General features: G+C 40.0%; 1 protein-coding gene across 6 annotated transcripts in view; it reads right to left on the minus strand.

Moving 5' to 3' along the window:
* Positions 1-13,299, minus strand: part of LOC112152542 (contactin-associated protein-like 4) — a 203,688-nt gene that overhangs the window by 34,074 nt on the left and 156,315 nt on the right. For all 6 annotated transcript variants that reach the window (XM_024282204.2, XM_024282196.2, XM_024282211.2 and 3 more), the window contains 3 exons: positions 11,174-11,301; positions 10,629-10,799; positions 6,642-6,860 (listed from right to left, as the gene is read on the minus strand). In XM_024282204.2, coding sequence (XP_024137972.1) covers positions 6,642-6,860; positions 10,629-10,799; positions 11,174-11,301 — 518 coding nt within the window. The remainder of the gene's footprint in view (positions 1-6,641; positions 6,861-10,628; positions 10,800-11,173; positions 11,302-13,299) is intronic.

Genomic DNA, 13,299 nt, shown 5'->3' on the forward strand with positions numbered 1-13,299 from the left:
GGGGTTCTATTCAAACGCGCATAGCAGAATATCGGACTTCTACTCGCGTTTACATGGACTGGAATGCGCGCCAGTCGGTGTGTGAACCTTAAAAGTCACAGACACGCGCACGCAGGCGCGAGCCAAGCTCAGGATCACATGATTGACAGCCGGGAGCAGCTGATCGCCGCGCGGGGCGAGCTACAGGTCTGTGGCTCGGAGCTCGTGGGGTTCTGGTTAGGAACAGCAAGCACGTCAAAAAAAACGTATTCCTCGACATCATATGTGACTCTCATTCATTCTGAGAGAGACATCCACAGACGGAGCTGGTAGCGCCTTCGACACGCGGCGCGGCGACAGCAGCAAATTCCCCGCGCGGGGCACGAGAATTTGTCACACAAATCACGTTCGGTGCTTCGTGGCTCCTCCTCCCCTCAGCTGATTGGAGGAATGAATGAGTGAGGAGGTACTGGACAGACCGCCGATGTCCCGCCTCCAGAGCCATATACCTCACTGTGATTGGTTCATTCAGCTCGGCACACAGCAACTGTCATTCATATCAGCCTTGCGAGCCGCACTAACAGTAATCTTTCATATGAAGACGCGGGCCGCAAATCATCATCCGCGAGTTTGAGACCCCTGCACTAGCATAAATCTTCACCGCTGCTACATAAAAACATCCATCAATCTGGGTGATGTCCAGCCGTATGGTTCTGATCCAGATGTCAGCTGGACGAGGAAGTGAAGATCTTCATGGACAGAACTTCCTCCAAAATCCTGATTCTTTCTCCTTCCAGTTCACCAAAGACTCTTTTAGCTAATTCTCCAATGTTTATTGACTGTGATCAATACATTCAATCATTGGTTTCTCAGAGTTCTTGATAAAATAATCAAAGCTAACATCAAAATGCTCTTTCATTGATTTACAATCCTTTCCAACTGCGGTCAAATGAGCCGCCGTTCACATTTCCGTGGTCACATCAAGAAGCTCCGTGGAGTCTGGTGGAGATTTTCCAGCGTTCTCAGTCCTGCTACCGTAAGTATTGGATGAAACTCACACAATTTTGTTTAATTTTACAAAATCTAATGCTGTTGTTTCATTTTTTGTTTTGCTGTTTTAACTGTTGTGAACCTTTAAATGTATTTGGTTTAAGTCATTCGTAGAGGTGATTTGAACTTCAGGGCCACCGTAGTTTTGACAGCCTTTAACACATGTAGACTTAAGGATAAATCCAACTTAAGGACTTGTTTTTCTTTACTATTAAGACCACAAAATAAGTCTCTTTTTTTAAATTTGTTTTAGTCATAAAGTCAGAGTCTGAAACCTCAACAGACATAAAGAACAGCTGACTCTGGAGTCACCATGGAGGGAATAAAAAAAATAAAAAATGGAACTTCATGACCAGTCAGAGTCATTCGAGTTGAAGCAGGCTCCTCTGACCGGTAGAGGAGCTGGGCATGCTGCGGTAATAGATGCTGACAACATGTCAACACCCATTTGCCTAACGGGGAAGCAGAAGTTTTCATGAGAGGGTCATAGTCATTATTAATTTACCTTGGGGAATTATTACCTGCTTCCTACGGCAGTGGAAGATTCTGTTTCCAAAACTCAAGTTTATTAACTGGAAGATTGAAATCCTGTACATGCATTTTTCAAATATAATCCCAAATTATATGGTTGATACTTAACCTTGTTTCTAACACATTAGTGAGTTATTCTACTGATGTTTATTCCATAAGAATAAACATCAGTAAATGTTTGCACTATACTGCACACTGTACAGTATAATTTGGTGGTCATTAGACTCAGCAGCACAGTGTGTCAACATTCATGAGCCGCTTCATTTGCAATTACCACACGCTGAGAAAAAAGTTGGTTTATTGTTAATAATTATTGATTGTTCACACAACAAAACTTTATTTTCAATTTTGGAGATTAGAAAAACATCAAGTTGCTTCATCCAGAGCTCAGAGACTTGCTTATACTCTATAAAGATTCATAAGTCAATATTTATCTTGACTATCCGTCTTCTGCCACCAGCATCCCTGCGTTTGTCCAATCTAATTAGTGTCTTTACTTGACAAAATATTTATAAGCGGATCTAACTTGAAGATATAAAAATTGATTTTCTTTTTAATTTCTTTTCTTGACAGATCTGCAGACAGATCCAGTGTTTGCACAGATCATTAAATTAGAAAATAACATAAACCAAAGACGCTGGCGTAAACAAGGCACCGGTATTGATGAAAGTTATAGGTGGTCAATTACACGCCTGTCTGAGGTTGAGAACTTGGGATCTTTGAAGTCTACAAAGGCAGTCTCTGGGAGAAATCAGAACAAAACATGTGTTTTAACACTGTTGTGTGTGTCTGCATGTTTATTTATAGAAAGTGATTATTGCCCTGTGGTTTGAGACCTCTGCTTCAGCACTTCCAGACTCAATAGTGCTGAGCATCTGGTGGCATCAGGCCAAGAGCTGCTCAGCACTTTGTTCAGGGAATACCAGACCAGATAACTGAATGAGAAGATGTGGAGATCCTCGGGTCGTAAAGACTTACCGTGTTTTCTACACCTTTCAAACAAGGTTGGGAGTTACAGATTTTGTGAATAGGCTAACGCGGCTAATGCTTCTAACGCAGCTAACATGTGGTAGAGGTGGACTGTGTGTTCTTAACGTGTTACTAACAAGGTTGAGAGTTAGCATAGTTATAGGCCGAGTTATGTCCAAATTCTACCCCTAATTCCTAACCACTCAAAAACTATATAGTGCAAGATGATCTAATTCCCTGGATTTGAAAGCAAATTGAACACCACGCTCACTACATTTGTTTTGTTTTTTTTTCGTTTAAAATGGCGAATATGACGTCACAATTTCATGGGGTGAAAACTTAATTGATTCAAGCATTTAACTACAACTACTTGTGAATCCACTGTGTTTTGATCATGAAAATGTCTATGATTTATTAAAAATACATTTAAGTACTTGTTTTTTTTTACTGTTCAGTATATTACCATATCTGGGTTATGTCCGAATTCTTTCACTACTCACTATATAGTGCACTACATAGTGCCAGTTTGCCATTCTCTAGTGCTGTCTGAACCTACAATTCCAAAATAGAGTGCACTAGAAATATCCCACAAGTCTTTGTGGAAACTAATGTGCATTGATGCTCACTTCATTAGCAAATACAGACCACAATGCATTGCAGTTAAAACAATTTTGTGAAAAAAAGCACCAACATTTTACATCATCAGAACACAGTAGATTCATAAATAGACGTCATAAAAATTTTGCTTTGATTCGATTATCCCTTTGAGAAATCGATGACGTCATACCTGTTGTTTAGAAAAAAAAGGAGTGAGCATAGTGTCCCAGTTGCATTTAAAATCCAGGACATTATATATATCCTGGAGGGAATTCGGACATAGTCATAGAGAGCATGAACACACTATGGTTTTTTGAGAATTCTGGAAACATTTTTAGTGCACTCGATTTTGAAAATGTGGATTTGGACAGTACTACAAAATGTACCATATAGTACACTGTATAGTGAGTAGGGAAGGAATTCTGTCATAGCCACAGTGACGTTTGTTTTAGTGATATCAGTCTGTTCTTTGCGTGTTACTAGCAAGGTTGTTAGTTAGCGTAGTCACGGAAATGTTTGTTTTAGGTGGTTGACACTGTCTTTTTTAAGTGTTGCAAGTAAAGTTGGGAGTAACAGATATTGTGATTATGCTAACGCGGCTAACCCCTCTAACGTGTCTAAAGGGTTTTGTATTCTAGAGTTACTGTGAATACAGTTAAACAAGACACTGGGATTAATATTCAGATGGGCTTTTAGATAACTTTTTCTTCTGACTGCTGTTTACTTGATTTAACTTTTATTATACTTAACTTATGATGTTTATTTATCTATTTTTATCAAATTTCTACTGCCTTTTTATTTTGCCTTTTAAAGCACTTTTTGGTATTTACCTGTAAAAAGTGCTGTATAAATACAGTTCTTCTGAATAAAGTCTGATTGACAGACAGGCATACTTTATCTCTGACTCTTCTCTGGCTTAATGCACCTTTTAGATTGCTGAGCCTCATATATCGACGGTGCGTCCTTTAGTGCTGTAATAACAGAAATCAATGTAAATGACGATTTTCAACCCAAATCAATTTGACTTTTTGCTTTTACGTCCAACTGCATGCTACTAATTTTCATCCGTCCATCATCCTGAATCAACCTTTCTGGACCCAACCCAGCTACTGTTGGGTGAAGGTGGGGCACACCCTGAACAGGCCACCATCAGCCTGTCCCAGGGCCACTCACACACATCCACACTTAGAGACAATGTGGAGACACTAGGAAGCCAGATTTCCTGGAGAACACATGCTTTCACGGGGGGGGATGCAAACTCCACACAGAAAGGACACAAGCGGGGTTAAAAAAGACAATGCAGCCTGCCACTAATCCACAAATGTTATTTTTCTGCCCATATCATTAAAACACATGTTTTTTCCCCTAAAAGCATCACATTGTCTCTGAGTAGACTCATGATGATGGTGGTCCATTAGCACTACCTCAAAATAAATGTTTCCACATGGTGACTCTGAGAGTCCTTTTTCTTTTTGCATATTGTTGGCATTTACAGGACTCAACAACAATTAGTGCTCACATGTGAACCTTCTGGCCTGATGACAAAATAAAAGGCAACACAACATGAACCTGAGAGAGAAGCATCAGTGCTGCTGGTCCATGCTGCTTTTGTTTGTGTGGATGCATGACATGTGTTTCTGGGTAATTAAAAGGGATGATTTCTTTTCAAAGCATTCCCAGAGCAGGACTGCTGTTCTTTTATAAAGAACAAAGAGTTTTGTGGTTGGAAGATGCTAATCAATGCTTTTCTGACACTGACTCCCATTCTTCACAACACATTTCCTCTGTTCAGGTGTATTGTTTTCTCATCAATATACATTCAACTTCAACTGTGCACAATTCCACTGCACCTGATTTAGGATTTAGGACATGTGTGTCAAACTCAATCACACAAAGGGCCAGAATCCAAAACACACCTTAAGTGAGGGCTGACCATAAACATTTATTGAACACTTCAAAAATAATTTTTAAAACTTAAAAAATGTAACTTTTTAACATAATTATGGACTAGATATATAACATTACCTGTGATAATGCTAGTGTGAATGCTGGATGATGAATTTGGCCGCTGAAGATGCTGAAATCGATAGCTAAAAACACGGAAGCTGACAGCTGAAAATGCTGGAGCTAACAGTTGAAAACGCTGGAGCTAATAGTTGAAATCACTGAAGCTGATAGTTGAAATCACTGAAGCTGACAGTTGAAAACGCTGGAGCTAATAGTTGAAAACGCTGGAGCTAATAGTTGAAAACGCTGGAGCTAATAGTTGAAAACGCTGGAGCTAATAGTTGAAATCACTGAAGCTGATGGCTGAAATCACTGAAGATGATAGCTGAAATCACTGAAGATGATAGCTGAAATCACTGAAGATGATAGCTGAAATCACTGAAGCTGACAGCTGAAATCACTGAAGCTGATGGCTGAAATCACTGAAGATGATAGCTGAAATCACTGAAGCTGATAGCTGAAATCACTGAAGATGATAGCTGAAATCACTGAAGATGATAGCTGAAATCACTGAAGCTGATAGCTGAAATCACTGAAGATGATAGCTGAAATCACTGAAGCTGACAGCTGAAATCACTGAAGATGATAGCTGAAATCACTGAAGCTGACAGCCAGCTAAAATGTTAGATAAATGCCAAATTAGCCTAATAACCAAACGAAAAAAACTTAGGTTTGTCAAAACAGCTAGCATGAAGCTAAGAATTGATAAACTTCAAAATAGCCTAAAAAAGCTTTAAAAAGCCTAAATTAGCCGAAACAGCTAGCATGTAGCTGATATATTAGCAAACCTCCAAAATAGCCAAAAAAATCTTAGTAAATGCCACAATATTCCAAAAAGCCAGCAGAATACCAATTTTTTAAACTTTAAAATCGTAACTTTTTAACACAATTATGAATAATAAAAAGGCAGGAATATTATTCCAGAATAATTTAACTTAAACCTTAAACAACTTAGTTAGAAATGAGCACAAGATAACATCGGGCTCGCGATAAGGCATCAAACTTTAAAAGGAAATGCAAGGAGGAAATAAGACAGACAGCAAAGATTTTAAACAGTAAATGAGTAAGAAAGGTTATACATGAAAGTAGTAATCTAAAACTCAAAAACAAGGCTGTAACCTGCAGACTACACAGACACAAATGAGAACAGAATAACAGAATACCATGAAGGTGAACTACTGCACAGTAAATCCTTCAGGTACCACAAATAGCTCTGTACAGTGAAGCGTTTCATTGTGACAACTGATGTCAATGTATGTGAAAGGTAAAGTTCCTCTGCAGGGACCAAAGAACAGCTAAATAAAAGCCTAAAATCCAGCGAGGATGCTGCAGAATTCAGAGAACAGAGAAGCATTAACCTGAACTGAAGTTCCCCGGAGAGCGAAGGAGGTAATGTACAAGACAATAAAGCTGCTATATTAGACACATGTCAAGGTAAAAGAGAGGAGATGTGGAGGAGAGAGAAATGAAGGGCAGTACCGCAGAGTGAAGAAGTTCAGACCGCTCACCTATGAACAGCTGGCTGTTGAGCTGTAGGTGGAAGTGTCCGTCAGCCGGCGCCTTCTGCACAACCACAGGAAGTTCATCCAGTCGAAGCGAGGCCTCTTTGACGTTGCGTTCGGCTCGAACCCGATGCCACCGGTTGTCGTTCAGGGGGATGCTGGAGTTGACCGAAACATCCAGCGGGCCATTCCCAACATCGAACGAGAAAACAACCTGAGTGGAGGCTGAGGGAAAACCCACAAGGCACAGAGTTGGAGTCTGTTCGGTGAACAAAACTGCACATTTTTGACATTTATTATGAGCTTATTCTCACCACCAATGAGGTTTTCAGACAGTTTTCAAAATCCAGGGCACTAGATAGTCCCGCACTATATCGTTTTTTAGTAGTTAGGGAGTAGGCTGGGAATTTGGACATAGCATCTGTCTTGCTAGCTTATAGCACCTCACAAGTCCAATCTAACAATAGCATAGCAAGAAAAAAACAAAAGAAGAACAGCGAGTGATATCAGAGATATCCAGCCGCACAATTTTGAGCGAGATGGCAGCTCAGATGAGGGAGATAAAGACATGAATGGATCTATTTACAAAAAGATCCATCAGAATTGGAGCGGAGAAAGGAGACTTTGACCCGCCCATGACAGATCACAAACCCAAGATTTCCTTTGCTTCTGATCAAAAGCCATTTGTAAAAAGAGATACAAAGAAAGGCAGTTTTAATCTGAAATTCTTTAATATGTTTCCTCAATTATGAGAAAAATGCTTCAAGAACATGCTAAAAACTCAATTTTCATTGGAGTTGGTCTTTAAAGGTTTAATGAATCACTCCTTCTCGAGCAGATATGGCAGTCACTGCTTTTAATACAACTTCCTCGTCTTTGTGTATCTGTCAAAGGTTTTGCACATATTCCTGTAGCTCTACATGAGACATTTGTTGTAAAGGTTGCTGCATTATTTTAACTGGCAGACAAATCTTCCCCACAGCGCACACAGTCCCTTCATCCAGATCTACCAGGTGACACGTGTTTTACACCGCCAAGCAGGAGCCTGAACCAAACGCTCGTTCTTCCTGTTTACAGCAGAGAAAGTATAGTGATAGCAGAAAAAGATGAAACGGCTTCCCGAAGTAACTTGGTTTAGCAATCGTGCACTCAGCTGTAGTGCTTCATCCGAGGCAACAGAGCAGCAGCGGCGGCGGCGGTGTTCAGAGCAGAAACAAGCATCCACACAATGATTTCCCACAGGACGCAGGCTTGTAGAGACATCCCCGTCTCAGGGTGTGGAGGAGTCTCTTCACATCCTACTCTAAAGAAAAACGAACATAACAATAGAATTGCCAATCTTAAACTCAATTTGTAAAATTAGCCTAGTAGTTTTAAAATGTACTTTTCTTTGCCCCATTGTGTGGTGTAGTATGCTTATTACCATTTACATGGAATAAAAACATCTTCATTAGAGTGTTTCTGCCTTTTACTAATAAGCTATAGAATGTGGGTTTGGTGGTGATGGAGCACTGCTCAGAGCCAACTAAGAGCTCAGGAGGGGGAAGTATAATGGTTTGCAGCTGTTTTTCAGGGCTTGGGCTCTGGTCCCAGCTCTGCTATGCTTCAGCATTACTTTGCCTCATTGAACAAAACAAGGTTCACAAAGTCAAAAATGTTTTAAATCAGCCGCACTGAAGGGGTGTGGAGCGTTAAGTGGGCTTTTTTAGGTCATGCCACCACTTTTCTCTAGCCTTAAAGAACAGATTCTGAGCCAACAGGTCACTTCAGGACCTTTTAATTCCTCTTTGAATGTGTTTAGTGGTGCTGGTGCGTTTGGATCAAGCCCTCACCTTCTGTCCTGAACTCCCACTTTACTCTGTTTCATCCAATTGCCCATTTCCAGAACACTGTTCAGCTGGGTTGAGCAAACTTTGTCAATATGGTACAACTTCAGGCTTTGTTTAACCATTTAGAGGTGAAGCATCTGTCCACTTCACAGTTGGGTTGGATTATTGCCTCGCAGCTAAACTCAAGTAATGTATTTTTTAGACTATAAGAATGTAAGTCGCAGAAACCTAAAAAAAAGCATAATAAAAAAGAAAAAAAATCATCTAAGTCGCACTGGAGTTGGCTATTGAACAACTTCGTAAAGCCGTGTACACACCAAATGCGATTCAAGTGTCAGATTTGTGTTTCCTACCTCTATTTTCAACAAAGTTCTCTGCTTGACGCTTGTCCAAAAGTGTGTCCCTAAACTTGACACTCCTGTCTGTGATAGAAGCTTCTGACAAAAAATGTTGACATATTGATGCATGGAAGCAATGACTGTATATCTCGTTTTCAATGCATGGCAGATGATGTTGAGAGATCAGGTTTGTTTATTTTGAAGTGCTTCTCTAAGAACGTCTCCATGTCATGAGATCATTCAGTGTCTTTTTCTCACGATGAGGATCTAGTGCAGGAGTTGCCTTTGAATGCCGGCGCTTTCAGCGGTACTTCCATGACCAGTTTGATGACTTGCTGTCTCACATTAGTCCAAGAAGGGTAAAAAAAAAACAATTAAATAATGTCTTCATGCAAATGAGAATAATATAATAAAGTTCAAGAGGAGAACGATCAGATTCTCCACCTGTTTGTTTTTCGCTGCACTTGTTTTTCTGCGTTGTTGTCAGTAATAAATACTGATACACTCCTACAGTGCTCTCTATATGGAGGGATTTTTATGCCACCGCGAACAAAAGTCATAGTTTTAAGAGCAACATTTCCTAAATGGCAAACAAAATGTAACGACTCACGAATAAGACTTCATAATTTTTAAAAGAAAAACTAATTATTTGATTTCAAAAACTTTCAAAATATTTTTGGTGGCACAATTACTACACTAAACTTAAACTAATGAACACAAAATTAAAGGTAGAGAAAGCGCAGTGAGAGACATCTGAAAACATTTGTGTTGCAAAAGCAAAAAATTTTGAAAGCAAAATTTTAATATTTTTACTTGCAAATTATGAAGTTTACAATGTAGGAAATTTTGATCTTAAAACTGGAACTTCTGGTTGCAATAAGGTGGCACGAAGAGCACCCTGTGCAGCCGGCGAACTGCCCTGCGGCCACCCAGCTGTCGCCTGATTTCATAACACTGTCATCTCCGCCTGACTGCTGCCTGACTGCTGCCTGACTACCGCCTAGCTGCAGCCTGCTGCCTGACTGCCGTCTGACTGCCGCATGACTGCCGCATGACTGCCACCTAACTGCCGTCAGACTTCTGCCAGATTTTCATCTGACTGATGCCTGACTGCCATCTGACTGCTGCCTGACTACCGCCTAGCTGCAGCCTGCTGCCTGACTGCCGTCTGACTGCTGTCTGACTACCGCCTAACTGCCGCCCGACCGCCAGTATCTGCATTCATGACCACGCCAACAATTCACCGAAATAATGGGCGGTGGCATGAAATCTTGAAGGCTCTGCCGATGCCTCCCCATCGTGAGGTGCCAATTGTATTTGTGACCGTTGCATAAAGGAAAACTCAGATCATAATGGTGCTACCACCATCTTTGACTGTTGATGTTTTTATCAAATACTGTTATTTTTCCTCCAGGTTGTAAATGAACAGACTTTATACAGAATAAATCCTATTGCCTCTTCAGGCAGAATATTATCCACAAGTCTTGGAGTTAGTACATATTTTTTCATTCCATTTTAACATTTTTTTTTATTGCTGAAGAACAAACACAGCAACACACAAGTCTGTGTTTAATTTTGACGTGTTTGATTAGAAACTTAGAACAATACAGTTCTGTAACAAATGTCAGACTAAATCTGAATTTACTGGATAGAGGTCGGGACGCCAGAGTTTCATCAAAAAGACCAAGTTTTTCCTGGCGGGTTAGTCTTAATACACATTAACTGTGCATCCTTGGGCTTTGCAGATTAAAACTTCAGCGTTATAATCCGACACCTCCACCCTAATCCGCTTTAAATCTTCAGCCTGCGGCTCTTACTGTACTCACAGCTCAGCTCGATGCGGATGAAGTCTTTGATGCCCAGGTTTTCCAGGAACACCCCGGAGGAGGCCGTGGTTTTAAAGAGAAAGGAGATGTCGGCGCTCAGCTCTCCGTGAAAGGTGGGGAAGTGAAGGTACGACGTCTCCTTGTCGAAGAACGCCGCGTTCCAGAAGTTTTCTTTGAAACAAAGTTGAAGTAGAAAAGACATGGTAAACAACAACAAGAACATCATCTGAGGAGAGTAATGAGCTTGTACACAGTTGTGGTTTCTGCCAAGTCATCCTCCTTGATTAATCACTCCCACGTATGTAATTCTCCATCTCGAGGTAAAGATTAGGCGTGGAGAAGCTGTAATTGCAATCAGTCAAGGCTGTAATTGAAAGCAGACAACTCTTCATCCTTCTATAAATGAGCTTCTGATCCATTTAATGAGAAACAAACATTCAAGTTAAGAAACATAAATGGAAATCTGCATCAAGTCTTTTATTCCTTTAGTTAAAGATCTCTGTGTTTCTTAACCATAAAAAAACGGTATGGAAGGATTGATTTACCGTCGCCACGGCAACGGAGAGGTCCCACTCTGTAGGCTGCCTCTGAGCCCGGCCTCTGGACATCACCCAGCACCAGGGACCGCACCGGGAGGTTCCCTTTGTGGGTGACCAGTCCTGAATCTTCAGACCTTTGAAAGAAAAAAAGAAAAAAAAACGGAGGAACATTGGGATCAGAATGTGGAAAAGCAATTAAAAAAAAATAAAAAAGGAGGCGGATAAAAGGAATAAAGAGGAAAGGAAAGATGGAGGAGTGAGGAGGAAAAATGAAGGCTCAAAGAAATATGGAAATGTAAAAATACATTTATAAACGGAAAAAGAGGGCATGCAAATGAGGACATCTAATGTTTTTCATGAATTAAATGTTTTGATTTGTATGTTAATTAGCTCATTTGGATGCCTAAATATACATCAAGATGGCAGCGGTGATTTGGCACTGAGAGAGAGAGCGTTTTTCACCAGGATGTGTTAATAGTCAGCCGCACGGTGTCACATTCATCCTGACACTGAACACTTCATCGCAGCCACTTTCAGAGAGACTGACAGCCGCCGAGCACGCCGCTTCAAACCCGCGCTCACAAACCTAACACGTTAATCTTCCTGTCAGGTGAGAAGTCAACTGAGGCGGAGAGGAGGGAAGCCAGGAAAAAGCTCTGGCCAGACGTTAGTTTATTTTAAAATTACATTAAGGGCATGAAATTATTATGAATAATCTGGTACAAACAACAGAAATTAGAGCCGGTTAAATATTTGTTTTGAGCTTCATCACATTGATGGCATAAAGTTAGGGTGACTTCTCACTTTTCAAACAGGATCTGTCATCAGAATTAAGGTCATGAGGACCTTCACGGGTTTTCTGGTGGTAATAAATTACTTTTGTGATTCAAGATAAAAACTAGGATGTCAGAGTGACATTAAAGTCCCCCCTCTCTGATCATCTATTGATTTATTGTAAGAGTTCCCACTGGTCTTTTCATAGTGATTTTACCAATTTTAGCCAAAAAAAAAAAAAAGTTGTTTTCTAAGACATAGTTTCTGTAGAGCGGCAGGAGTTCAGTAGAAATACCCCTCTGAGTTTGGGCTGAAGCATTTATGTGGAGTAAGTCTATGGAAGTCTTTGTTCCATCAACTGTGAAATTTTTAAACCTTTGAATTTTCTCTCTGAATTATTTTTAAACCATGATTTTCAAACAGCAACATGTTATACTCTGAAAAATATTTATTTTTCTATCTTAAAAATTCAATTGTTTTAAATTTTGAGACATTTCAAAGGAACAGAAATTCAATGGAAAAAATATTCCATGAAAATTCAAAGGTTTTAAAAAATCCAGAATCTGATGGAACAGAAAAACGTTCATAAATAAGTCCACCACCCCTCCCCTCCTTGGTGCTGAGAGCTTTCTGTTTACAGGCTCTCCCACTAGCTTACCGTCCATCACACCCCCAACCTAACACTAGCGGTGAAGCAAAAATGGCGAGCAATGTCAGAGTCATCCAGTTCTGAACCAGATTCCAGCTCAGACGAGGAAAACAAAGACATTCATGGATCTATTAGTCAGAATGGAACTGGAAGCGTATGCCTCAACCTGCGTGTTTTCTACGTCACAAAAACAATCTTATTTAAATGACATTCTCTCACCTGCTCCTGATTCTGAACAATTTGAAAAAAGAATTATTCAGAAATGCTATTTGGAGCTTAATTTTCTTTGTATATATATGCCTACCATCATTAAACAAGAATGAATAAAAACTATTTTTATCTGAGTGCATGGTCCGCCTACAACTTTCTCTTTTGAACTCTGAATGTCCTAGAAAACAACACAAGTTTTAGATTTGGGCTAAAATAATCATAATTTAAAGACCACTGGAAACACTTTAAAAATAAATCAAATAATGATCTGAGTGGAGGTTTAATGTCACTCTGACATCCGAGCTTTTACCTATCATCTTGAAGCAAAAGAGTTATGTATAATAAAATAATAAAAGAAAAGCCTGGGACTTCAGTCATGACTGCTGCTTGTATGCAATCAACAATTTCCAGAAGTCATTTCTAATTTCCTGGTGTGAATGCTTGATAACTGTACATTTACCGTATTTTTCGGACTATAAGTCGCACCGGAGTATAAGTC

Source organism: Oryzias melastigma, linkage group LG17 (assembly GCF_002922805.2).
Source record: "Oryzias melastigma strain HK-1 linkage group LG17, ASM292280v2, whole genome shotgun sequence".
In the NCBI taxonomy this organism is placed as follows: Eukaryota; Metazoa; Chordata; class Actinopteri; order Beloniformes; family Adrianichthyidae; genus Oryzias; species Oryzias melastigma.